At 44.4% G+C, this 25,497-nt stretch overlaps 1 protein-coding gene across 1 annotated transcript; it reads left to right on the forward strand.

Annotated features, from left to right (window-relative positions):
* The first annotated feature begins 193 nt into the window (after positions 1-193).
* Positions 194-22,022, forward strand: LOC122544466 (endothelial PAS domain-containing protein 1-like). Its single transcript, XM_087983583.1, has 10 exons — positions 194-771; positions 3,941-5,215; positions 6,732-6,838; positions 9,149-9,296; positions 14,346-14,542; positions 16,409-16,623; positions 18,057-18,208; positions 19,688-19,775; positions 20,249-20,387; positions 21,829-22,022. Exons 2-10 carry the CDS (start codon positions 4,944-4,946, stop codon positions 22,020-22,022), a joined length of 1,512 nt encoding a protein of 503 aa, XP_087839709.1. The 5' UTR covers positions 194-771; positions 3,941-4,943.
* Positions 22,023-25,497: the final 3,475 nt, after the last annotated feature.

A 25,497-nucleotide genomic window follows, 5' to 3' on the forward strand; every position in this document is an offset into this window, starting at 1 on the left:
AGTGGGAAAGTAACCTTTACCGGAGAAAATGTCCATCGATACCTGGGACTGACACAGGTAAAGCAGGCCTGGGTAAGGTGAGGGCACGGTGTGGGTTCATGGTATGGGGGAACAGTGTAGGGCGAAGGGAGAGGGGGCAATGTGAGGGAGGGTGAGGGGGAATGTGAGGGGGAAGGGTGAGGGGGTACAATCAGGGGAAGGCTGTGGGAGAAAGACAGAGTGAGGGGCAGGACGAAGAGGCATGTTTAGGTGAGAATGGGATTAGTGAACCAGATGAATTTTATGAGAATTCATGACAGTTTGATGGTCCCCATCACTGAGACGACTCTTAATCCCTGTGTCCCTGAGCATCAGTCTGGTCCTCAGGATGACTCCTGCAGTCCTACAGTAATGAGAGCCTGGGAGGGGTAGAGAATGGGGGGCTTGGGGGGAATTGGTGGTGAACTTGGGGGAGGCAATAGAGTGATAGAAGTTCTGGAAGAGCTATGGGGTTCAGATTAGGGACATGTTTGGGACCAACAGAGGATAAGAGGCCGTGGGTATGGACTGGGGATGTGGAAGCAGATACGATGAATTTCAGATGGTGATACAAGTAAAAGGAACTCATTATTCGGGATTCAGAAGGCATGGCTTTTCACTGTTATCAGAAGTTGGTGTAATTTAGGATTTGTCTGTTTCTGAAACAGCTGGAGCTGATGGGACAGAATATTTTTGATTTCGTTCATCCCTATGACCAGAGGGAACTTCAGGAAGCTCTGATGTTTAAACAAGGTGAGAATATTCTGGCAAACCCATTTAAAATGAGGTGCGCCACACTGTCAGAGAATCAGTACTTAGGGAGCACTGCACTATCAGACGGTCAATGCTTAGGAGTGCAGCACTGTCAGAGGCTCAGGGCTGAGGGAGTGCCACACTGTCACAGGGTCAGCACTTAGGGAGCACTGCACTGTCAGAGGGTCAGTGCTTAGGGAGTGCAGCACTGTCAGAGGGTCAATGCTTAGGGAGCACTGCTTGTCAGAGGGTCAGTGCTGAGGGAGTGCCACACTGTCACAGGGTCAGCACTTAGGGAGCACTGCACTGTCAGAAGGTCAGAGCTGAGGGAGTACCGCACTTAGGGACTGCAGCACTGTCAGAGGGGCAGTGCTGAGGGAGTGCCACACTGTCAGAGGATCAACGCTTAGGGAGTACCGCACTGTCAGAGGGTCAGTGCTTAGGGAGCACTGCACTGTTAGGCAATCAGTGCTTAGGGAGCACCACACTGTCAGAGTGTCAGTGTTTAGGGAGTGCAGCACTGTCAGAGGGTCAATGCTCAGCGAGCACTGCTTGTCAGAGGGTCAGCACTTAGGGAGTGCCGCACTGTCAGAGGGTCTGCACTTAGGGAACACCACACTGTCAGAGATCAAGCTGTGTCACCTTTCCTGCTGACTTGGAGACATAGTGCTGTACGTAATTCTCCTGAATATAACCTCAGAAGATCTGTTCCTCACTGTCCCCTGCACTAACACTATCCCGGTCCATATATAGGTACTTAATGTTTCCCATTATAATTACTCCATGGTTGTTACATCTCTGTCTGTAATAATCCTTTCAGATTTGTTCCTGTACATCCTTCCCACTAGTTGTCCGTCTCTAGATTACACTGAGCAAATTAACTACATTCTTCTTATTCCCTAGCTCTAAGCAAATTGATTCTGTACTTGAATCCTCGAAAACATCCTCTTCCTCGAGTACTCAACACTTTCCTTATCCAAAAACACCATTCCTCCTCCTTTCTCTTTACTAGCCCATCTTTCTGAGCACCTGGCGACCAGGAATATGAACTCCCAGACCAGTCTCTGCTATTGTCACAGCATCATAATCCCACAGGACAATCTGTGCCTGTAACTCCCCCATCTTTTCTGCACTTTCATATGTATACAGTTGAACTCTGATGGAGGTTTCAAAACAAAAATCTGAATTAAGAATCTATTACTGATTGTTGAAAAAACCCATCTGGTTCACTAATGTCCTTCAGGAAGGAAATTACCATCCTTCTCTGGTCTGGCCTACATGTGACTCCAGACCCCAGCAATTTGGTTGACTCTTAACTGTCCTCTAGGCAATTAGGGATGAAAAATAAATATTGGCCTAGCCTGCATCACCCAAATTCCCGTAAATGAATAGAAAAAGGAAATTACTTTCTCCCTTACTCTGACTTTACCTATTCACTTACTATTCTCTGTTCTAGTGTTATCATTTCATTTCTTGCTACCTGCTATTACTGTCTAATATTACTGCCCACTCCCATGGAAAGTTAATTTAAACTCTCCTCAATGATACTAGCTAAATGCCGCATAAGGAACTCAGTCCCAATTCTTTACAGACACCATCTGTCCAGACTGTACAGGCACCATCTCCACCAGAACCAGTCCCAGAAAAGAAATCCCTCCCATCTTTCCAGCTATAGCTTCTTCTGTCTTATCCTTCTATTCCTGTACTCACTTATTCCTGACACCAGGAGTCATCTGGGGATTACTGCTTTAGAAGCTCCACTTGTCAATTTTCTACTTAGCTCCCTAAATTCCACATCCTCATTTCAACTTATGTTATTAATACCAATGTGGACCACAATCTCCAACAGCTCACCCAGAATAGTGTCCTGTAGCCACTCAGTGACATCCGTGACTACAGAGACAATAACCCATCCTGAATTCATGTTGGCAACCACTAATAGTCCTGACTGTTCCATATGTTTATAACTGAGCTAATAAATCAAAGTTTCCAGGAGTGCTGATCCAGAAAAACAGACTGTAAAATTAAATTTGTTCAATTTCTTGACTTCTGGGCTGCCTCTAGAAAATGAAGCTGAACATTGCCAGAATATGGTAATAACACAAGTAGCGTCATTCAGAGAGAAGGCAACTTGGCTGTGTCATTTACCCTTCCCCAACAGTACATAGTGAGCAATTCACCATAGGAATTTATCGGGGAGAAATTACCAGAAATTGTGACATAGAGTCATAGAGATGTACAGCATGGAAACAGACCCTTTGGTCAAACCCGTCCATGCCGACCAGATATCCCAACCCAATCTAGTCCCACCTGCCAGCACCCAGCCCATATTCCTCCAAACCCTCCCTATTCATCCAAATGCCTCTTAAATGTTGCAATTGTACCAGCCTCCACCACTTCCTCTGGCAGCTCATTCCATACCCGTACCACCCTCTGTGTGAATAAGTTGCCCCTTAGGTTTCTTTTATATCTTTCCCCTCTCATCCTAAACCTATGCCCTCTAGTTCTGGACTCCCCAATCCCAGGGAAAAGACTTTGCCTATTTATCCTATCCATGCCCCTCATAATTTTGTAAACCTCTATAAGGTCACCCCTCAGTCTCCAGGGAAAACAGCCCCAGCCTGTTCAGCCTCTCCCTATAGCTCAAATCCTCCAACCCTGGCAACATCCTTGTAAATCTTTTCTGAACCCTTTCAAGTTTCACAACATCTTTCCGATAGGAAGGAGACCAATATTCCAACAGTGACCTAACCAATGTCCTGTACAGCCGCAACATGACCCCCCAACTCCTGTACTCAATATTCTGACCAATAAAGGAAAGCATACCAAATGCCTTCTTCACTATTCTATCTACCTGTGACTCCACTTTCAAAGAGCTATGAACCTGCACTCCAAGGTCTCTTTGTTCAGCAACACTCCTTAGGACCTTACCATTAAGTGTATGAGTCCTGCTAAGATTTGCTTTCCCAAAATGCAGTACCTCGCATTTATCCGAATTAAACTCCATCTGCCACTTCTCAGCCCATTGGCCCATCTGGTCCAGATCCTGCTGTAATCTGAGGTAACCCTCTTCACTTACTGGTTTTGTGAAATGAATAGAGTGGCTAATCCACTATGTAGTCATTCACTTGAAAGATTATTTCAAAATCTGCCTTTTTTGCCCCAACAGTGGATGGTCAGAAAACTAATCGGAGAGAATCACGTGATTTCTTCATTCGGGTCAAGTGCACTGTCACCAATGACAGCAAGATGGTGAATTTGAGATTAGCGTCTTGGAAGGTGCGAACTGCAAAACCCGAGATCCAAAAAAGAAACAATGTATAGGGGCCCAAAAAGCATCAGGATATACAGCCACATTGTCTAACTCCATGGCACTATCTAGTATTCCCTCTGTTCTCACTCCCGTATGTGTACATGCTTACTGTGCAAGCCTCCCATAGTTGAATAGTCCATCACCATTTATATGATATTCGCTGCAGGGGAATTAAAGGTTGACAAGTTTCTTTAGCCCAAATATTCACTCACCTTCCCCAAGAAACAGATAAGTAAAATTTAGCTTGGGTTCTCAATTTCCAATGGTCCCTCTTTAATTCTGCCTCTCTCCCTCCTCTCTGCCTGTTTCTCTCCCTCCTCTCTGCCCCTCATTCTCCTCTTTGCCTGTCTCTCTGTTCCTCCTCTTTGCCTCTCACCTTTCTGCTTCTCTCTCTTCCTCCTTTCTATCGCTGTTAATTTTCCTCCAGATCAATGACCAGTATCTCTCTCTCCACCATCAGCCCTCACCAGTTCCAAGCCTGCAGTTGTCAATACATTCACAGAAGTAATGGCCAGTTCAGAGGTTCAAAGGGGAAAGTCTAAGGTGGGATGAGACTCTTTTATTGTGGCAAGTCATTTGGGGAAGGGCAGCAGTGGCAAAGAGAAGGTCATGGAAAGAGGGATTGGGAGAAGGGTTGGGAGGGAAGGAGACATCAGGAGCTGGCCAACAGCGGATTGGGGGCAGAGGGCAGAAAGAGATCTGGAGCAGGGTCTCAGATGGGAACAGCAAGACAAGTGACAAGCAGAACTAGGCAATGTCAGGGGGAGAGGGGGTGTCATTATCTGGGTAGGGGAGAGCTGGGGAGAGGCCAAAAGAGATCAAAGGAGATGATTGCTGGTCAGAGGAGCTAGAAAGGAAGATGCTGAGGTTGTGGCAGCTGGGCAGGGGGAGCTGGGGAGATTTAATCAGGAAGCTAGATGAATTCCTGTGCTTTCCTTTTCTATTTCAGGTGCTGCACTGCAGTGGGTTTTTCTGGACTCCCCAGGGTAACAAGCGTGTGGATACCAGACCCTATCTGATCCTTATCTGTGATCCCATTCCCTTCCCTCTCAATCTCGAGCCATCAGCAAAAGGTCAAAGTTTCCTCACCTATCACAGCTTGGACATGAAATTCATCTACTGTGATAGCAGGTCAGTCTCAGTTCAGCACCAACAATGGCTTTACAACATACTTGCTCTGAACCCTCAATACCTCTAACTCTGGATGTAGGTTTGCTCACTGAGCTGGAAGGTTCATTTCAGACATTTTGTCACCATACTAAGTAACATCATCAGTGAGCCTCTGGATGAAGCATTGGTGGTGTAGCCCACTTTCTATTTATATGTTTAGGTTTCCATGGGTTGGTGATGTCATTTCCTGTGATGTAATTTCCTGTTCTTTTTCTCAGGGGGTTAGTTGATGGGATCTAACTCGATGTGTTTGTTGATAGAGTTCCAGTTGGAATGCCATGCTTCTAGGAATTCTCATGCATGTCTCCGTTTGGCTTGTCCTAAGATGCATGTGTTGTCCCAGTCAAAGAGGTGTCCTTCCTCATCCATATGTAAGGAGAGAGGGTCATGTCATTTTGTGGCTAGTTGATGTTCATGTATCCTGGTGGCTAGTTTTCTGCCTGTTTGTCCAATGTAGTGTTCGTTACAGTTCTTGCAAGGTATTTTGTAAATGATATTAGTTTTGTTTGTTGTCTGTCTGAAAACAAACCTTCCAGCTCAGCGAGCAACCTACATCTAGAACCTCAATTTGAGCTACAAATCTCAAAACTCGCTAACCTCTAACTCTCGATTGAACTGCACTTGCTCACCCCTGAATTTCCCAAACCTCCTCAGAAACCCCTCTGATTCACTTCCCCTCAAACTCGCAGTTACTTTTTATTAATTCATAGCTTGTGGACATCGCTGGCTGGGCCTGCATTTATTGGCCGTCTTTGAGAAGGTGGTGGTGAGCTGCCTTCTCAAACCACTACAGCCCATGGTTTTGCCATGTATCTGTTGTCTATGTCAGTCTAGATTGAAGTGGTTGCAGGTTCGAAATGTGCCAACTTTAATGAGTCATTGTGGTGAATCTTGTAGATGGTACTCACTGCTCCCCATGTGTTTTGGTAGTGGAGAGGGTGGATGTTGAAGGCAGTGGATGAGGTAACAATAAGGATTGCATTATTCTGGATGGTGTTATCTTCCTTCAGTATTGTTGAAGCTGGTGTCATTCAATAATCCAGGAGTCTTAGTGAGTTGCTGCAATGTGTTTCTGGTCAATGGTAACCCCCCCAGGATGCTGATCATGGGGTTACCAGTGACTGTAATGCTGTTGAATACCAAGGGGAGATGCTAACATTCCTTTTATTGGAGATGGTCACTGCCTCTGCCTCACACTGAGGTTGCACATATGTTACATTCCACTTATCAAAGCAAGCCTGGGGGTGGTTCAGATCTTTCTGTATGGGCTCTGAATCTCCCTCTGTACAGGTGTGGCTATGTATGTCTATAAAAGCCTCTCCCTCTCCTCCTTCTCCCTTTGTCCCCTTCTCTCTACATCTCAAATACTGTTTCGGTGGTAGCAGGATATTTTGATCATGAACTCTGGGTCACTGAGATTCCACTCCACTGGCTTAAATGCTGATGTCAATCAACAGATTCTGCTGTTTTGTCACAGAGTTAAAGATCTGATCGGCTTTGATGCAGACCAACTGGTCGGCCACTCCATCTACAGCTTCATTCACACATTTGACCTGAGTCACATCTGGAAAAGGCACTTCAGCTGTAAGTAAATCACTACCATATTAACACTGAATAAGCTTCTGATGGACAATCACTAATCCTCCATTTGTACAGCTGAAGGTAGTTTCAGAATGAGACAGTAAGAAATGGCAAGTTTAAAAAAATAGAAAATTGCCAAAAAGGAAGCTCTGTTGATCATCCGGAGTGTTGGAGTGATGGGTTTGTGATTTTAAAAATGTTTTTACAGGGCTGTATTGGTGCAGTGGTAATGTTCCTATCTCTGAGCCAGAGAGCTTGGTTCAAGTCCCACCTGTTACAGAGGTGTGTAATAACATGTCTAAGAACAAGTTGACTCAAAAATATCTAGAAAATGGAAAGCCCCAAACATGTGGTGAGCTCAGAACTGAGGCTCAGAGCAGTGTCTGGGATTATAGAGTGATGTGATTGTCCCCTCCTCCAGTGAGTTATTTAATTGTCCACTGCCATTCACGACTGGATGTCGCAGGACTGCAAGCCTTAGTTCTGATCCATTGGTTGTGGTATTGGCTAGCTCTGAATTTCACTTGTTGCTTATGCTGTTTGGTACACAAACAGTCCTGGTTGGTAGCTTCACCAAGTTGACATCTCATTTTTCGGTATGCCTGGTGCTGCTCCTGGCGTGCTGACCAGCACTCATCATTGATCCAGGGTTGATCCCCTGGCTCGAAGGTATTGGTTGAATGGGGAAATGCCAGGCCATGAGATTGCAGATTGTGTTGGAGTATAATTCTGCTGCTGTTGATGGCCCACAGTGCCTCGTGGATCTCCAGCCTTGAATTGCTGGATCTGTATAAAGTCTGCTCCATTTAGCATGGTGATATTGCTACACATGATGGAGGGTATTCTTAATGCAAAGACAGGACTTCCTTACCACAAATACTGTGTGGTGGTCACTTACCAATGCTGTTATGGCTAGACACTAATTTGCCTGCTGCAGATGTAAGGATGAGGTCAAGTATGCTTTTCCCTTTTGTTGGTTCCCTCATCACCTGCTGTAGACATCTAGTAGCTATGTCTTTAGGACCAGACCAGCTTGATCAGTTGTGCCAAGCCACTTTTGGTGAAATGCCCCGCCCAGAGGACATTTGGGTCCTTTGCCACGCTCAGTGCTTCCTCCAAGTGCTGTTCAACATGAAGGAGTACTTTGTCATCAGCTGAGGGAGGATGGTACGTGGTAATCCACAGGAGGTTTCCCTGCCCATGTTTAATCTGAAGCCATGAGAATTCATGGGGCTCGGAGTCAATATTGGGGCAACTCCCTCCCAGCTGTATACCACTGTGCTACCACTTCCTGCCAGTGTGACACAACATACCCAAGATTGTTAATGGTGTTGTCTGGGAATTGCCTCTAAAGTTTGATTCCGTATGACTATGTCAGGCTGCTGCTTGACTAGTCTGTCAGACAGCTATCCCAATGTTGGCACTAGCCCCCAGCTGATAGTCAGGAATATTTTGCAGGGTCAACAGGACTCTGTTTGCCTTTGCAAATTCTGGTGCCTAGGTCAATGCCAGCTGGTCCAAGTGGTTTCATTTCTTTGAGACGTTTTAGCAAATGGTACAACTGAGTGTCTTGCTCAACCATTTCAGACTGCAGTTCAGAGTCAACCACATTGTTGTGGGTCAGAAGTTGTATTTAGGCTGTATAGGTAAGGAATTGATGATGGTTTTTTGGTCATCATTAGACTTTTAATTCTGGATTTTTAAAATGCAAATTCTACCATCTGCTATGGTCAGGATAGAAACTGTGTTCCCACAGCATTTTCGGGGTTTCTGGATTACTAGTCCAGAGATAATATGCCATCAATTTCCTTGAACTTTGCCCAACCATCAGCGAGCATCGTCATTTCTGACCTTATGAAGATAGGAGGGTTGCTGATGAAGAACTGAAGATGGTTGGGCCTAGCACACTACTCAACAAACTGCAGTGATATCCATGGACTGAGTTGACTGACCTCTAACAACCATCTTCCCTTGTGCCTGCTTAATATTCCAATCAGCAGAAAGTTTTCCCCTTGGTTCTCACTGACTCCTGTTGTGCTAGAGTTTATTTATGCCACACTTGGTTAAATGCTGCCTTGATGCTTACAGTTTTCCTTTGGAGTTCAGCTCTTCTGTCCACGTTTTGACCAAAGCTGTAATGAATGGAGTGTCCCTGACAGAATCCAAACTAGGTATCAGTGAGCAGGTTATTGCTGAGCAAGTATCACATTCTATCACTTTGCTGATGATTGAGAGTAGACAGACAGGCAGCGATTTGATGGACAGAATTGTCCTGTATATTTACAGATGGTTGTCCCCTTTGTTTCCTGGCAGTGTTGAAGATGGGTCAGATATCCAGTGGGTTATACAGAATGCTGCACTACTTCGGGGGTTACATCTGGGTGAAAACAGAAGCGACTTTGGTCTATGAGAACCAGAATACACGATCACCTTTTGTCATCTGCAATAATTATATATTGAGGTAAAATTAACATGTCTATATCCCACTAAATAGAAATGTCTTTCCTCTATTTCCCCTTCTCAATTCCCAGCCATGCTGTCAAATAAAGCATTTAATAATGAGGGGTTGGGAGTTAGTAAATAGAATCATACAGCACAGAAACAGACCCTTCAGCCCAATTCAATCATGCCAATCAGATTTCCTAAACTGATCTAGTGCCATTTGCCTGGGTTTAGTTCATATCCCTCTAAGATGGAAATGTGTTGCTGGAAAAGCGCAGCAGGTCAGGCAGCATCTAGGGAACAGGAGAATCGACGTTTCGGGCATTAGCCCTTCTTCAGGAAACGCTAATGCCCGAAACGTCGATTCTCCTGTTCCCTAGATGCTGCCTGACCTGCTGCGCTTTTCCAGCAACACATTTCCATCTCTGATCTCCAGCATCTGCAGACCTCACTTTCTCCTCCATATCCCTCTAAACCTTTCCTATTCATGTACCTGTCCAAATGTCTTTTAAAAATTGTAATTGTACCTGTTTCTACCACTTTCGCTGGAAAATCATTCCATATACACACCACCTTGTGTGTTAAAAAGTTGCCCTTCATATTCCTTTCAAATCTTTCTCTGTTCAACCTTAAACAAATGCCCTCTACTTTTGAATTCCCCTACCCTGGGGAAAAGATCTTGGCTATTCACCTTATGTATGACCCACATAATCTTATAAATCTCAAAAAGGTAATCCCTTAGCCTCCTATGCTACAGGGAAACAAGTCCTGGCCTATCCTGCCTCTCCTTTAACTGAAACCTTCCAGTTTCAGTAACATCCTTGTAAATCGTTTTTTGCACCTTTTCCAGTTTAATAACATCCTTCCAATAGCAGGGCGACCAGAATTGTATGCAATACTCCAAATGTGACCTTCCCAATGTCTTGTACAGCCATCACATGATGTCCCAACTTCTGAACTCATTGCTCTGACTGACGAAGGCAAGCGTGTCAAACGCCTTCTTCATCAGCCTGTCAAACTGTGACACCACTTTCAAGAAAATATGTACTCCTAAGTCTCTCTACTCAACATCACTCCTAAGAGCCCCAGCATCCTCACTTCTGACCTTATGAAGATCGGAGGGTTGCTGATGAAGAACTGAAGATGGTTGGGCCTAGGACACTACCCAACAACCTGCAGTGATATCCCAGGACTGAGAAGACTGACCTCTAACAACCATCTTCCTTTGTGCCAGGTTAAGATTCCAACCAGCAGAAAGTTTTCCCCTTCATTCTCATTGATTCCTGTTGTGCTAGGGTTCATTAATGCCACACTTGGTTAAATGCTGCCTTGATGCTCACAGTTCTCCTTTGGAGTTCAGCTCTTCTGTGCACGTTTTGACCAAAGCTGTAATGAATCGAGTGTCCCTGGCAGAATCCAAACTAAGTGTCAGTGAGCAGGTTATTAATTATGTAAGTCCTATCCTGGTTTGTCTCCCCAAAATGCAACACCGCACATTTATCTGCATTAACCTCCATATGCTAGTCCTCAGTCCACTGGCCCAGTTGATCAAGACCACATTGTATCCTTCGGTAACTTCTTCACTGTTCGCCACAACACCACTTTGGTGTCATCTGCAAATTTACTAACCAAGCTTCCTATATTCTCATTCAAAATGTTTACATAAATGATGAACAACAGTGGACCCCGCACTAGTTCTTGTGGCACACCTCTGGTCACAGGCCTCCAGTAGATAAAACAACCTTCTACCACCACTGTCTGTCTCCTACCGTCAAGCCAGTTTTGTATCCAATTGGCTAGCTCTCCCTGGATCATGTGATCTAACTTTACGAACCTGTCTACCATGTGGAACTTTGTCGAAGGCTTTGCTAAAGTCTACTTAGACTTTGTGTACTACTCTGTCTTCATCTATCTTCTTGGTCACTTCTTCAAAAAACTCAATCAGGTTTGTGAGACACAATTTCCCACACATAAAGCCATGCTGACTATCCCTAGTCCTTGCCTTTTCAGATGCACGGAGATCCTGCCTCTCAGAATCCCCTCCATAAACTTACTCACCACTGATCTCAGGGTCACTGGTCTGTAGTTCTTTGCATAGAGGTGAGTAGGCTCAATTGTACGGGCATGGGATTAACAATATAGAAATTGGGGTTGTAATGGGGGTGTTATTAATGGGGTTTAAAGATTAATGATATGGAGTGGGGCTTAATGGTGAGGGGATTCAATTATTGATGGGAACTGGGGTTAATAATGGAGAAACTGGGATTAATGATGGAGACTGGGGATTAAAAGTGGAGGAGCAGGAACTTATAGAATCACATATAGTGTGGAAGCAGGCCATTTGGCCCATCAAATCCATACTGACCATCCAAACAGCAACCCACCCTGACCCACCTCTGTACCCCATAACCCTACATTTTGCATGGCTAATCCACCTGGCCTGCACATCCCTGATTACTACGGGGGAATTTAGCATGGTCAATCCACCTAACCTGTACATCTTTGTACTGTGGGGAGGGAACCCATACAGACACAAGGAAAATGTGCAATCTCCACACAAACAGTTGCCAGTGGGTGGACTCGAACTCAGGTTCCAGGCAGCAGTGCTAACCACTGAGCCACCATGATGGGGAGTTGGGGTTTATGATGCAGCACGAGGAGTTAAGAACCCAAGAAATAGGAGCAGGAGGAAAGCACTTGGCTGCTTAAACGGCTGCTTAAACCTGCTCTGCCTTCTTTGAGATCGAGGCAGATTTACTCAAGCCTCAACTTTTCTTTTGTGTCAGCTCAGTTTAACACTCAACTCACAAATGTTTCCACCTCTACTTAAAATAGTTTCAGTGATCTAGCCTCTATAATCTTCTGCAGTAAAGAATTCCACATATTCACTACCTTATGGTAGAAACAGCCAGTTTGGAGGGCTACAAGAGTCAATGAAGATCATCGTTAGTCAAGCTGTTAACTCCAGACTGATCAATTACAATCACTTTTTAACCATCTGTTATGGTGGTATTTGAACCATGATCTCTAGATCTCCACTCTGGATCTCTGGAATACTGGTCCAGTGACATTATCATGACACTACCGCCACCTCTAATGATGAGGCTTAAAGAACAAAGAACAATATAGTACAGGACAGGCCCTTCACCAATACATTTTGCCCCTCCATACTAAAACTTATCACTTACAGGATCTGCATCCCTCTATTCCCTTCCTATTTATGTATTCATCCAGTTGCTTCTTGAATGCTGCTATTGTGTCTGTTTTTACCACCTCCTCTGGCAGTGCGTTTGTGTGAAAAACTTACCTCGCATATCTCTTTTAAACATCCCCCCTTGAACCTGTTTCCCTTGGTAAGTGATTTGTCTACCCTGGGAAAACGTCTCATACTTCTCACTCTATCCATGCTATACACATTCTTATAAACTTCTATCAGGTCGCCCCTCAACCTGCTGTCTTCCAGTGAAAGCAAACCCAATTTATCCAACCTTTCTTCATAGCTAAAATTCCCCTTACCAGGCAACACACTGGTAAGCCTTTTCTGTACCTTCTCCAAAGCATCTACATCTTTTTGGTAATGTGGTGTCCAGAACTGTACGCAATATTCCAAGTCTGACCTGAATAAAATTCTGTAAAGCTGCAGCATTAATTGTTTATCCTTATAGTCAATGCTCCTTCCAACGAAGGCAAGCATGCCTTAGACCTTTTGTACTACCTTATCTACCTGCGCTGCCACCTTCGGTGATCTGTAGATCTGCACACCTAGATTCCTCTGCATATCAATACTCCTAAGGGTTCTGCCATTCACTGTATAATTTCCACCTGTACTTCACCTTCCAAAATGCATCACCTCACATTTGTCCAGGTTAAACACTTTTGTCCAGATTTCTACTTATGCCTCCAACTGATCTATATCCTGCTGTATCCTCTGACAATTCTCCTCACAATCTACAACTCCGCCAATCTTTGTATCGTCCGCAAGCTCACAAATTAAACCAGCTACATTTTCCTCCAAATCATTTATGTGGATCACGAACAGTGGAGGTCCTATCACTGATCTCGATGGAACACCACTAGTCATAGTCTTCCATTCTGTAAAGCGTCCTTCCACCACTACCCTCTGTCTCCTATGACTTAGCCAGTTCTGCATCCATCTTGTCAACTCACCCCTGAGACTATGTGACCTCACCTTTTGTACCTGTCTGCTGTGAGGGACCTTGTCAAAGTCCATGTAGATACATCAACTACTTTTCCTTCATCAATCATCTTGGTCACCTCCTCAAAAAACTCGATCAAGTTATTGAGGCATGACCTCCCCCACACAATCATGCTGTCTATCGCTAATTGGTCCTTTTGCTTCGAAATGCATGTAGATTTTGTTCCTGAGAATCTTTTCCAGTATTTCCCTACCACCGATTTGATGCTCATAGGCCTGTAATTTCCAGGATTATCCCTGCTACCCTTCTTAAACAGTGGGACAACATTGGCTATTCACCACTCCTCTGAGACCTCACCAGTGGCCAAAGAGGATACAAAGCTGTCTGTCAATGCTGCAGCAATTTGTTCTCTTCATTTCCTCAATATTCTGGGATAGATCCCATCAGGACATTGGCGGGGGGGTGGGGGGTGGGGTGATAGAGGAAATGGGGTTAATGCAGGATTCATATTTTGAGGAACGGGAGGTAATCTTATTGAGACCTGCAAAATACTTTTAAGATTTAGACAGGGTAGATGCTGGTGAAGTATATCCCCTGGTTGGGGAGTCGAGAACAAGGAAACACAATTTCGAAACAAGCGGAGGACACTTTGGACTAAGATAAGGAGATTTTTTTAATGTATATTTTTGCAATACCCCAGATGACTGTGAAGTTTAGTCACTGAGTATGTTTAAAGTGGAGATTAACATCGTTCTAAATACCAGAGACATAAAGTGGAAATAGCATGGAGGAAAAGGTATCAAAGTAGATACTCAACGTTATACTGAATGACAGAGCAGGCTTGATGGGCAAGGCCTACTCCTGTTCACATGTTCCAAGCTGAAAATTGACAATTTGTACTCCCTTTACAGTAGGCCTGAGCAAGAAGAGATACTATTCTCCATTGAGCAGACTAAATCTGACACAGGAGGAAGGGGACTTCCCACAGCCACAGTGTTACCCAGGGATGCTAAATGTGCTCACATAGGACCAAGACACAGACTGGAGCAGCAAGGCCATCAACCATGTGAAGTCAGCGAAACTGAAGCTCTCGAAGTTGGAATCTCAGGTAAGGAGGTGTCAGTGGGACAGGGAACAGTCTAGTGTGCATTGATCCTTCACAGGCATTTCTCACAATCAGACTCGAGTGTGGTGTTGGAAAAGCACAGTCAGTTAGGCAGCATCCCAGGAGCAGGAGAGTCAACGTTTCAAGTATAATGACTGACACATTCCTGATGAAGAGCTTATGCTCGAAACATCGACTCTCCTACTCCTAGGATGCTGCCTGACTGGCTGTGCTTTTCCAACACCACACTCTTGACTCTGATCTCCACGATCTGCAGTCCTTACTTTCTCCCAATTGCTCACAATTAGTCAACTACACTCGTGATAGGCAACAACCATTCCAACAAGCCAATCTAACCATTGCCCTTTGACATTCAATGATACTACCATCACTGAATCCTCCACTATCACCATCCTGGGGGCTACTATTGATCAGAAACTAAACTGGACCAGCCATATAGAGTGGCTACAAGAGCAGCTCTGAGTAAAGATTGGTAATTTCTGTGGTTAGGGTGAGCTAGAGTTTGGATCAGGGTTAGGAGAATTTGGGAAAGTGGGAAGTCTGGTTAGGGCTAAGGAACAGGGTTAAAGATTGGGAAGAGCTGAATTTGGAGGCAGCCAGCTTTGGGTGATCATAGTTAGAATTAGGACTAAGGTTCTAGAGTGGGGGGTTAGGAGGAGTCAGTGTTAGGGTTACAGTTGGGGGTTTGGGAAACAACATTAGGTATTAGGGTTTTGGGTTTTAACTTTGGAATTAGGGTTTAGAGATAAGGTTCGGGGTTGGGTGGAGATGAAGATTTAGGAAGAAACAGTTGTAAATAGGGTTAGGGTAATATTTAATGACTGGGAGGGCTGGGATTAGTTTAAGGGATTGGGCAGTGGGGTTAGGTCTAGCGGGTGCATTAATTGCCATAGACATTGGAAGGAGTTAGATTAAGGTTTGAGTTGGGATTTGGGTTTGGTGTTTAGAGTATCAGGACTTTAGTCGAGTTGGAATTTTTGAAAATTGATTTCTGGGATGTGGACATCGAAGCAGGGCCAGTGTTTGTTGACTGTCCCTAGTCCCCAGGGGTACTGAGAAGGTGGTGATGATCTGTGTTCTTGAACTGCTGCAGTCCATGTCTGGTAGATTGACCCACAATGCTGTTAGGGAGATTGTTCCAGGATTTTGACCCAGTGACACTGAAGAAATAATGATATATTTCCAAGTCAGGATGGTGCGTGGCTTGAAGTGGAACTTGTTCCCATGTATCTGCTGTACTTGTGGTGATTGTGGGTTTAAAAGGCGCTCTCTAAGGAGCCTTCGTAAGTTATTGTGGTGTATCTTGTAGATGGTATACTCTGCTACCTCTATGCATTAATAGTGGAGGGTTTGGATGTTTGTGGATGTGATGCCAATCAAGTGGGCTGCTTTGACATGGATGGTGTCAAGTTTCTTGAGTGTCATTGGAGCTGCACTCATCCAGACAGGTAGGGAGTATTATCTCACAGTTCTGACTTGTGCCTTGTCATGGTGGGACAGGCTTTGGAGAGTCAGCAAGTTGAGTTATTTGCTGCAGGATTCCCAGCCTGTGACCTGCTCTTTTGGCTGCAGTATTTATATGGTTAGGTTAGCTCAGTTCTGGTTAATTGTAATATTAAGGATGTTGACAGAGGGGCATTCAGTGGTGGGAAAAGCTTTCAATGTTAGACTCAGGCTTGGTCTTAGGCTTTGTGAATACATGGGATTTGGGGACTTAAATGTAAGTTTGGGATTAGGGGCTGGGAGGACCCTGGATTAAGGGTAGTGAGGCATCAGGTCTGCATTAAGATTGGTGTTAGTTTTTGTTCGGAGTTGGGTCTGCTGTTAATTGCAGTGTTTCTTGTTCAGGGATGCAGTGGTCTTATCAACATCACAACCTTCAACATCCACTTTCGTCAACCGATGCTGTGCCCCAGTCCCAAAGGCTGGCATTTGAGAATTCTCGACTCCTGGGCCTTGCAAGTGGAGCTGCCCTGACTAACCCCACATTAACTTCCTTTAGAAACATGACCCTTAGACCGAGCACCTTGTTCTCAGCAGCCAGCAGCAGCAACCTAACTGAGGTAAGTCAAAGCTTGTAGACCTTCAAAGAATTTATCTGACAAGGGAGGGTTTGGGGAGGTGGCTTGAGAAGTTCAGGGAGAAGCTGAAAGGATACAGCATAAATCTCTCAGAGCCCCTGATGCTGATCAGTGGCCAATGAGTTGCCCAATCAATGCCCAACTAAGTACTGGTAACAGTTGGATAGTGGTACTTTGCAAGGTCAAACTGCCTGCCAGTGAGGGCTCAGGTGAGGAGCAAAAGGACTTGACACCACAATGAAACTGAGCACCTCTTGGGCAGATGATGAGTTACTACTAGAGGATCAAGAAAGCACTGTTGAGAGGGTGGAAGCAGGTTCAAAAGATACATTTAAAAGGGAATTGGATGGTAATTTGAAAAGGAAGGAAGTACAGAGTGTTATGAAGATGTGAGTGAACTATACCTTTTAAGAGAGTTAAAAGCTAGCAGTGACAGCACAGTGTTCTCAATAAGACACAATGTAACAGGTGCTCCAGCTAGCGGGGTAGCAGGTTGCCTGGAAATGACAAAAAACAGATTTGAATTAGGCCAATCAGTTTAAATTATACTCCGAAAAATACCAAACTCCAATCAAGTTTGAATTGAGTTTGTTGACAATCTGAAAAGCCAATGACATAATCCGATGCTTTGAGGATATAACACAGGGGAAAATTGAACAGTTGGGAGGAGAACTGCCAAACTACCAGTATGTAAACAAACTGCCTGAAAAATAGCTCTCTTATTGATCAGTAAACTGGGAAGCAGAAATCCCTAAGAAGAAAAGAAGACACAGGAAGGTCCAAATAGAAGAACCAAAAGCTGCCTGGTTTTGAGATAAGTTTTTTTTTGTAAATCTTAATTGGGAGTTTTGTCAGACTTGTATTATAGAAGGGAAAGCAAACAATAGGTTAGAGTAAGGACTTGTGAATAGTTGTTGGTTAATTAGTCTCTGTTATACTTTAAGAAATAAAGTTGTTAATTTTTACTTTAAATAGTTCTTGACCACTTGAATTTTTACAGATTACTGCACGGGATAACTCTTTTCTGTGTTGCTGGTTTTACATTAAGGAGAGTTTACCTCATGTCATAACCACAGAGCAAGACAGGAAAATGGCATTAAGTGAGATGCTGATTTGGAGAGCTGGCACAGAGATAGTGGACTGAATGGTCTACTTCTACACTGTAACAATTGTGTGTTTGAGAGATTCCGCACTCAAAACTGCTAGATCCAGGAACTCTCAGGGAAACCCATTACCATCAGCAGGTCAGGACTGAACAGAGCTCCAGTGAGATGGCTAATGTGGATCCATGAGCTTGGTTGGGTACCAGAGTCAGTGCAGTGCCTGAAGCATTTGAGGCTCAGAATTGAGACGAGTCAACAAAACCCCTTGTGCAGGTTCTGCCCTCACGGAGATGTGTTTTCTTCTGAGTGTAGGAATGGTTTGCCGATCACAATCTTGAGAACTTGGCCCCATTTATTCCAATGGAGGATGAAGAATTTCAGATGATTCCTGTGGAGAATTCGTGGCTCCGAGCTGTCCCAGGATATCAGACCCTGCATCACAGGGGCAACTGTGAGACTGCCAGGTAGAGCAAACCCCAGCAACATCTAGACTCCCAGCCGATACCCCAGGAATACCTAGACGCCCAGCTGATATCCCAGCAGCACCTAGACTCCTAGCCCAAGACCCAGCAGTACCTAGACTCCCAGCTGATACTTCAGGAACATTCACCTCTCAGCCGATACCCCAGGAACACCCATCTCCCAGCCCGAGACCCCAGCATCACCTAGACTCCCAGCCGATACCCCAGGAACATCCATCTCCCAACCCGAGACCCCAGCATCACCTAGATTCCCAACCCGAAACCCCAGGAACACCCACTCTCAGCCCAAGACCCCAGAACCATCCAGTCCCTCAACCCAAGACTCAGCAGCACCTTATGCCTTCTTGACCTTGATACTCTTTAGAGAGGGAACAGCTTCTCCCAATCTACTCCATCCAGCCTGCTCATGATTTTGAAACACTTTATCAAATCTCCTCTCATGCTTCTTCCTAATGTCATCAATCCATCCTCACAAGTGAACTTTCTCAATCAGAACCATTCTTCTAAATTGCTTCTGCATTCTTTCCTATGCATTCACATCTTTCCTATAAGATGGAGACCACAATTATACACAATACTGCAGTTGAGGTTCTAACAAGTATCTTAAACAAGTTCAACATCACCTCCTTCCTCTTGTAGTCTATGCTCCTATTAATAAAGCTAAGAAACACTGTGTGCTTATGAGCTGCTTTCTCTACCTGTCCAGTCACCTTCAATGATCTATGCAGAAATACAGTCAGGTCCTCTGCTCCTGCCCCCCCCCCCCCCCCCCTTTAGAATTGTACCCTCTATTTTATATTGTCTTTCAATGTTCTTCCATCCAAACTGAATCACTTCACACTTTTCTGAATTGAACTTCATCTACCACTTCTCTGTCCATTCCACCAACCTGTCAATGTCTGATCGGAGTTCAAAGTTAAAAATCACACAACACCAGGTTATAGTCCAACAGGTTTAATTGGAAGCACACTAGCTTTCGGAGCGTCGCTCCTTCATCAGGTGATTGTGGAGGGCTCCGAAAGCGTCGCTCCGAAAGCTAGTGTGCTTCCAATTAAACCTGTTGGACTATAAACTGGTGTTGTGTGATTTTTAACTTTGTACACCCCAGTCCAACACCGGCATCTCCAAATCATGACTATTATCGGAGTTCCACACTGACCTCCTCACAGTTTGCAGTTCTTCCAAGTTTCATATAATCTGCAAACTTTGAAATTGTCTTCAGCACACCAAAGAGCTTGTCCTATCATGGATCCACCATCACTCGTATCCAGATTCAGCCCCACCTTGTGACCAAGTTACAGCCCTGAGTGTTCTGACCAATGGTCACAGGGGATATTATGCAATGTTGGAGGTGCCAGCATTCATTGTTATTTTGGGGAGCTGCTGGTGAGTTACTGGCTGTGACAGTGTTGGTAACATGCAGGTTGTGTCTCTGGTTACTGACACTGGTCCCTCTTGCAGGTTCTCTTCGAGCAGTGTCTGTGAGCTGAGCCTCCGCCGTGGCATCAAGAGGAACCATCAGACCGATTTGACCTGTGACTTGGCAGTGGTGAGTTGCAGGAAAAGGTTGCACTGAGCCCTTGTTGCAATAAGAAGCAATGCTGTGTTTGATGAGGATATTGTCATGGGAAATTTACTCTGTATCAATCCTGTGCTGTCCCTGTCCTGGGAATGTTTGAGGGGACAGTGTAGAGAGATCTTTACTCTGTATTTAACATGGTGCTGACCCTGTCCTGGGAATGTCTGATAGGGACAGTGTATGGAGAGCTTTACTCCATATTTAACCCTCTGCTTTTCATATCCTGGAAGTATTTGATGGGGACAGTGTAGGGGAAGGTTTACTCTATATCTAACACTGTGCTCTACCTGTCCTGGGAATGTTTGATGGGGAAAGTGTCGAGGGGAGTTTACTCTGTATCCAATTCAGCACTGTCATTGTCCTTGGATTGTTTGATGGGAACAATGTTAAGAGAGCTTTGTACGATATCTAACACTGTTTTGAACCTGGATGGTATGTTTCAGTGTCTATGCAAGGACGGTTGTTGTGATGCTGAATGGCAGGGTCCCTTTCAGCAGAAGAGATTGAAGACTTTGAATGTATTGGATACAGAGGAGCAAAGCTGCCACAGAGAGAATCTGAGCCTGTGGGATTGGAGAACAGGTAGGGGAAACAAAGCTCAGAATTTCATGGCTAGCTGTTTTTGGAAATGCAATTCTTTTGCCCTGTCGATCACTCAGGCAGCCAATTGGTTCACCACTTGGAGGCTCACTGCCCAATCTTCATTAGATCCACGTTCACAAATGGATTTCCAGCTGTTTGGAAGACTGAGTAAGCAGTGATTAGGGATTGGAAATCTTATGGAGTTCTACGTAATCCCCACCTACCCACCAAAAAAACATGCAGACAAAGTGGTTTAGAAGGCATATGGAACACTTTCCTTTATTAGTTGAGGTGTGGAGTTTAAGAAATGGGAGACTTTGGTGGAACTGTATAAAATGTTAGTAAGGCCACAACTACAGTATTGCATACAGTTCTAGAACCCACATTATAGCAGGGATGTGATAGCACTGGGCAGCATACAGAGGAATTTTTTCAGGATATTATCAGTTATGAAATTGAGCAGACTGAGATTGTTTTCCTTGGGACAGAGGAGATATAGAAAGTACATGATTAAAATGTATAATGTTAAGAGGGATTATAGATAGGGTAAACAGAAAAAAACTTTCCCCTTGATGAAGGGATCAATGATCAGGGAACATAGTTTGAAAGTAAGGAGAGGAGGTTCAAGGATATGTAAGGAAAGTGTTGGGATCTGGAACTCTCTGCCTGCAAAGCTGGTAAAAAACCTTCCAACATTTAAGAAGTACAAGTTATTCTGCATGTGTCCTCAACGTGGACTCATTGTGACACGATTAACAAATTGGGCACACTATCTGTAAAGCCCGTGAAATTTTAAAACATGTGTTGGCTGTAACACAATTTCATCGCCAACACTTTAAGCACTGTTTGTAAAGTACAATTTTTCTATAACATGCAGTTGCACAAGAACGCAACCATCGGGTTTTAGAAGAATTGACTGTATTTAGATTTGCACTTGGGATGCCAAGGTATACAAGGCTATGGACAGTGCTGGAAAATCGAATTAGAATGATTAGGTGATTGTTTTCGACAAGCTATTACAAGGGGGCATAGCTTTAAATTAAGGGGGGGTAGGTATAGGACAGATGTTAGGGGTAGGTTCTTTACTCAGCGAGTCGTGAGTTCATGGAATGCCCTGCCAGTAGCAGTGGTGGACTCTCCCTCATTATGGGCATTTAAGCGGGCATTGGATAGGTATATGGAGGATAGTGGGCTAGTGTAGGTTAGGTGGGCTTGGATCGGCGCAACATCGAGGGCCGAAGGGCCTGTACTGCGCTGTATTCTTCTATGTTCTAAGCACAGACAGCTTGGGCTGAAGGGCCCTTTTCTCTGCCTTAGACGTCTATGACTGCATGACTTTTGGTGGGTGATTGGAGTAGTGGTGGCAATATCTGAAGGTCTTGAAATTACAGATTGTCCAGTTTTCTTGCTTTAAAGATGCTTCTGACTTTGCTTCCTCTAGATCTGTCCAGCTGCCTGCAGGGGTCGTGCTCTTCACTCAAGGTGTTACCAATTCTCAGTCCCATTGACTGTGAGGTCAATGCTCCACTCCATGGGGCAAGGCTCCTTCACGGGACAGACCTGCTGCAGGTTCTGGATCAGGCCAGCTTATACCAGGAGAGCAAGGATTTACCAAACCCCAGCCACAGGAAGTGAGTGGACTGCCAGACTTAAGTTATGAGGAATGACTGGACTTCGCCCGGAGGGAGTGAGCTCCGATTCCGGGACAGTGGGGACAGCTCGGACAGCGGGGGTCAGTCCCAAAGGCCACAGTTACTGGTGACATCTAAGCCCTGGTGAAGAAGGGAGATAAATACTATTGGTAACGCAGAAATGGGATTAATGGATTAAATCATTACCAACAAAATATGAAATAGGGTTTAGCCCATAATAAACCAACCCACACGTAAGCTTCTCCCTTCAAGATTAAACACTGTTTGCAAATGGGTCTCTTCTAAAGAAATCAACAATCAGGCTTTTCTCACCATGCTCTCCACCCCCTGGTGGGGAGCTGAGCCTGATCCTCATTCTATTGTTCCAACTTTAAACAGCTGACTTCAAACAAGCCAAGGCTGAAATCTGAACACTGCCAGTCCCTGGTTATGCAATATTGAGATACCTAGTACAGATTCTTCAGAAATGGTCATCATTCTCTTTGCATTGAATATCTGTGTGAGAATGAAATAAAAAGTTAAAATTAAAAGGACAAGTTTGTATTCCTCATTTTAACCCACAGACCGAGTGTGGCAGGTCAATGTAATCACTAGCTCAGTTGGGAGGTTGCACAGAGCTGCAACATGCGTGGCTACGGCAAAGAAGAGCTGAATGAATTATTCATGAAATGAGCTAAGTCAAAAAACAGATCATGTAGTCTTTATTTTGTAGTCTTTCCCAAAATGTCTTACTGTATTCCTCATTCTGTCTATGAGAGTTTTACAAATCTGTAAATCACCTACATGACTACTCGGAAACTGCAAACCAGTGCCTAATATTAAAAAAAACATAATTTAACCCATTGTGTGGGCATAATTGTGCACAGATTCCCTCAGTAATTGTTGCAGGAACACTTTGTGTCCCATCTTGTCAATCATAATCTCCAATTATAATTGCAGATTAGATTTTTTTCATTGTAATGCAGACTTGATTTCAAAAGCTTTTTGTTGGCAGGGAGCATGAGGCTCAAGTTTGCCTGGGGTGCCTGATTCTCCAGCCCTGGAGCATAGCAGCTTTTCTGAACAAAATGAGGACTAGTTTCAAAATGTAAAACTGGTTAAGGACTCATTGCCTACTTGGGGATCCTTTCTGTCAGCATTGTGTATGGACCTACGCCGGATGAACTACAGTCATTCATGAAAGTTGCTGACCACCCCTCTTCTCAAGGGGCAATTAGGGTTGGACAATAAATGTTGGCCAAAGCAGCTACATTTGCATCCCAAGGAAGCATTCAAAAGTCAAAGCCCATTGAGAATCTGGCAATGTGAAGCCCCACCCCCCACCACTACAAGAAAGAAATATTGTACAGTTTCAGAAATTTAAAGAATTGGACAGTGACATGCTGATTTTCACGTTCTGAAGCCCAACGCATTTATACTGAGTATGCATGCAGAAAGTCAGCATGACAATCAACTTGACTGCAGTTGGCTACTTTTGTTGTCTTAATTCATCACTAGAAACTCCCCCCATCTACGATGTCAAACATATTCACAACGAACATTGTTTATTATTTCTCTGAAATTTCCAATGAAATGGGTTGTTTTACAGCGGTGGAGGAGGTGGGAAAATCTACAAAAGTCAAAGACTATTTTGAAGAAGCCTGGAAAATAAACTTGCTCTGGGATACATTCAGGATCCAGTCAATTGCAGTTCCTCCTCATGCTTGGTGCTGGAGCTCTGATGTTGAAGCTCTGATGTTGAAGCTGAGACTCCACTGGGTCAGGTGAGAGGGCCAATGGAAGGGTCTCATTTCAAATTAGACTGAATTACTACTCAGGGAAGGGAAGATTGGCTATGAAAGGCTTAAATAACTGCTCTGGTCTGTTAAATCGTCCAGGAATGGACATTAACAGGTCCTTGTTGACAGAAATTGTGCCTTTTGCTCTGTATTGGTCTTTACAGGTCATTGATGTCTTCACAGTTGGTAGCTGGCCATCCCACTCTGTTCTTCTGATAGAAGTGGACTGGTCATCTTTAAGAATCTCAGTTGGTTTAAACATTTCTTGATGAGTAGATCAGCAACAGCTTTTCCCCAAGGTAATGGCTCATGGCTGGATCTAGAAACCTTCAGAATCTTCCCCCAAACATGTCCAGTATCCAATCCAGTCCCCGTGCCTGGGGTTTCTGATTCAACTTTGACGTTCAGAGTGTGACTAGAGGCTGTTGTCAGGTTCTTCTTGACAGGAGCTCGGAGTTTGTCCATTACTGGGACATGGAAACAATCAAAGATTGATGGCAAAATCTTGGTCCAGAGTTCCAACATTGGCTCTGAGAATCCTGACCACGCCTTCTTTTCAGGAATCGTTTTCGGATTGGGAGGGAATATTTCATCAAGTGGTATCTCAACAAAGTCATCACACTTTGTTGATCTCATGTGGTTTGGAGTTCCAAAAGGTGGTTCTGATTTCCACTCTAAGTTTGAGGCAGACAGAGATGGTGCTGACAGCACTCTTGCATTTTGACAGTGTCTAGGGACTGATGTTAGGCTTGAGGTCTGGTTTACAGAATGATTTTTGTTTGTATTGAATTCAGGTCTCAGTAGGCCAGTGAGATGTGAAATAAGGCAGGAGTTATCATTTTCCACTGTCTTGGGATGCCATCTATTCTGTTCACTTATTCTTGTTGTTATCCTCAACCATACAGAGTATTCTCCAATTGAACTCTTTGGCTGACCAACTAACCAAGCAGTGGTAACTTCCGGCTGAGGAGTTGTGAGTCGAACCTCACCATTCTGACCAGTTAAGCCTTTCAGGCTTGAGTTTGGTTTTGGTGGTTTGTCTTGCAGACAACTCCAGAAATTTGAGGTCTGGTGGAAAGGTTGACTTTCCCTAACAACTGGAGCCCACATCCCGAGTGCCTGGGTTAAATGGGGAGGTGATGACAAAGTTTTATTTTCTTCAATGGTATAGTTTACTAGGCATGCACCCAAAGAATTAGAATCAGACACAGATGAAAAACCTGGATTCAACCTGGGCTCCATTACAGACTGGGGTGTGTGAGGGCTTATCAGACAATGAGGAACACTACATTTCTCTGGATATCCATTATAGTTCGTGTTAGACTCTCTAGACACTCTTCTTTCTGCGGAGACACAGGGAGATTTCAGCCTCTGATCAACTTGGCAATCAAGGCTTAAGTTCACGTTGGGCAGAGGAATGGAGGGTTGGACATCGAGGGAGACTGAAGCTAGAGACCCATTGCGGGGGAGGATAGAGCAGGAACCTGAAGGCACAATGAAGGAGCACTGTGCACTGTCTCCCTGGGTATTTAAGCTGGAAAGCGATTTATCTTTAGGCTGGGTCTCTGTTTGAGGGAATAGGTACTCAGTGGCAGCTGTCATCTGGATGGGAAACAGAGAAGGCAGCGAGAGACGTGGGAGTAAGAGGACTGAAAGTGTTGTTAGTTGTCCCTTGATTAA

This window comes from Chiloscyllium plagiosum, unplaced genomic scaffold (genome assembly GCF_037043375.1).
Source record: "Chiloscyllium plagiosum isolate Xiang-an unplaced genomic scaffold, Cpla_swu_hap1 HiC_scaffold_46, whole genome shotgun sequence".
In the NCBI taxonomy this organism is placed as follows: Eukaryota; Metazoa; Chordata; class Chondrichthyes; order Orectolobiformes; family Hemiscylliidae; genus Chiloscyllium; species Chiloscyllium plagiosum.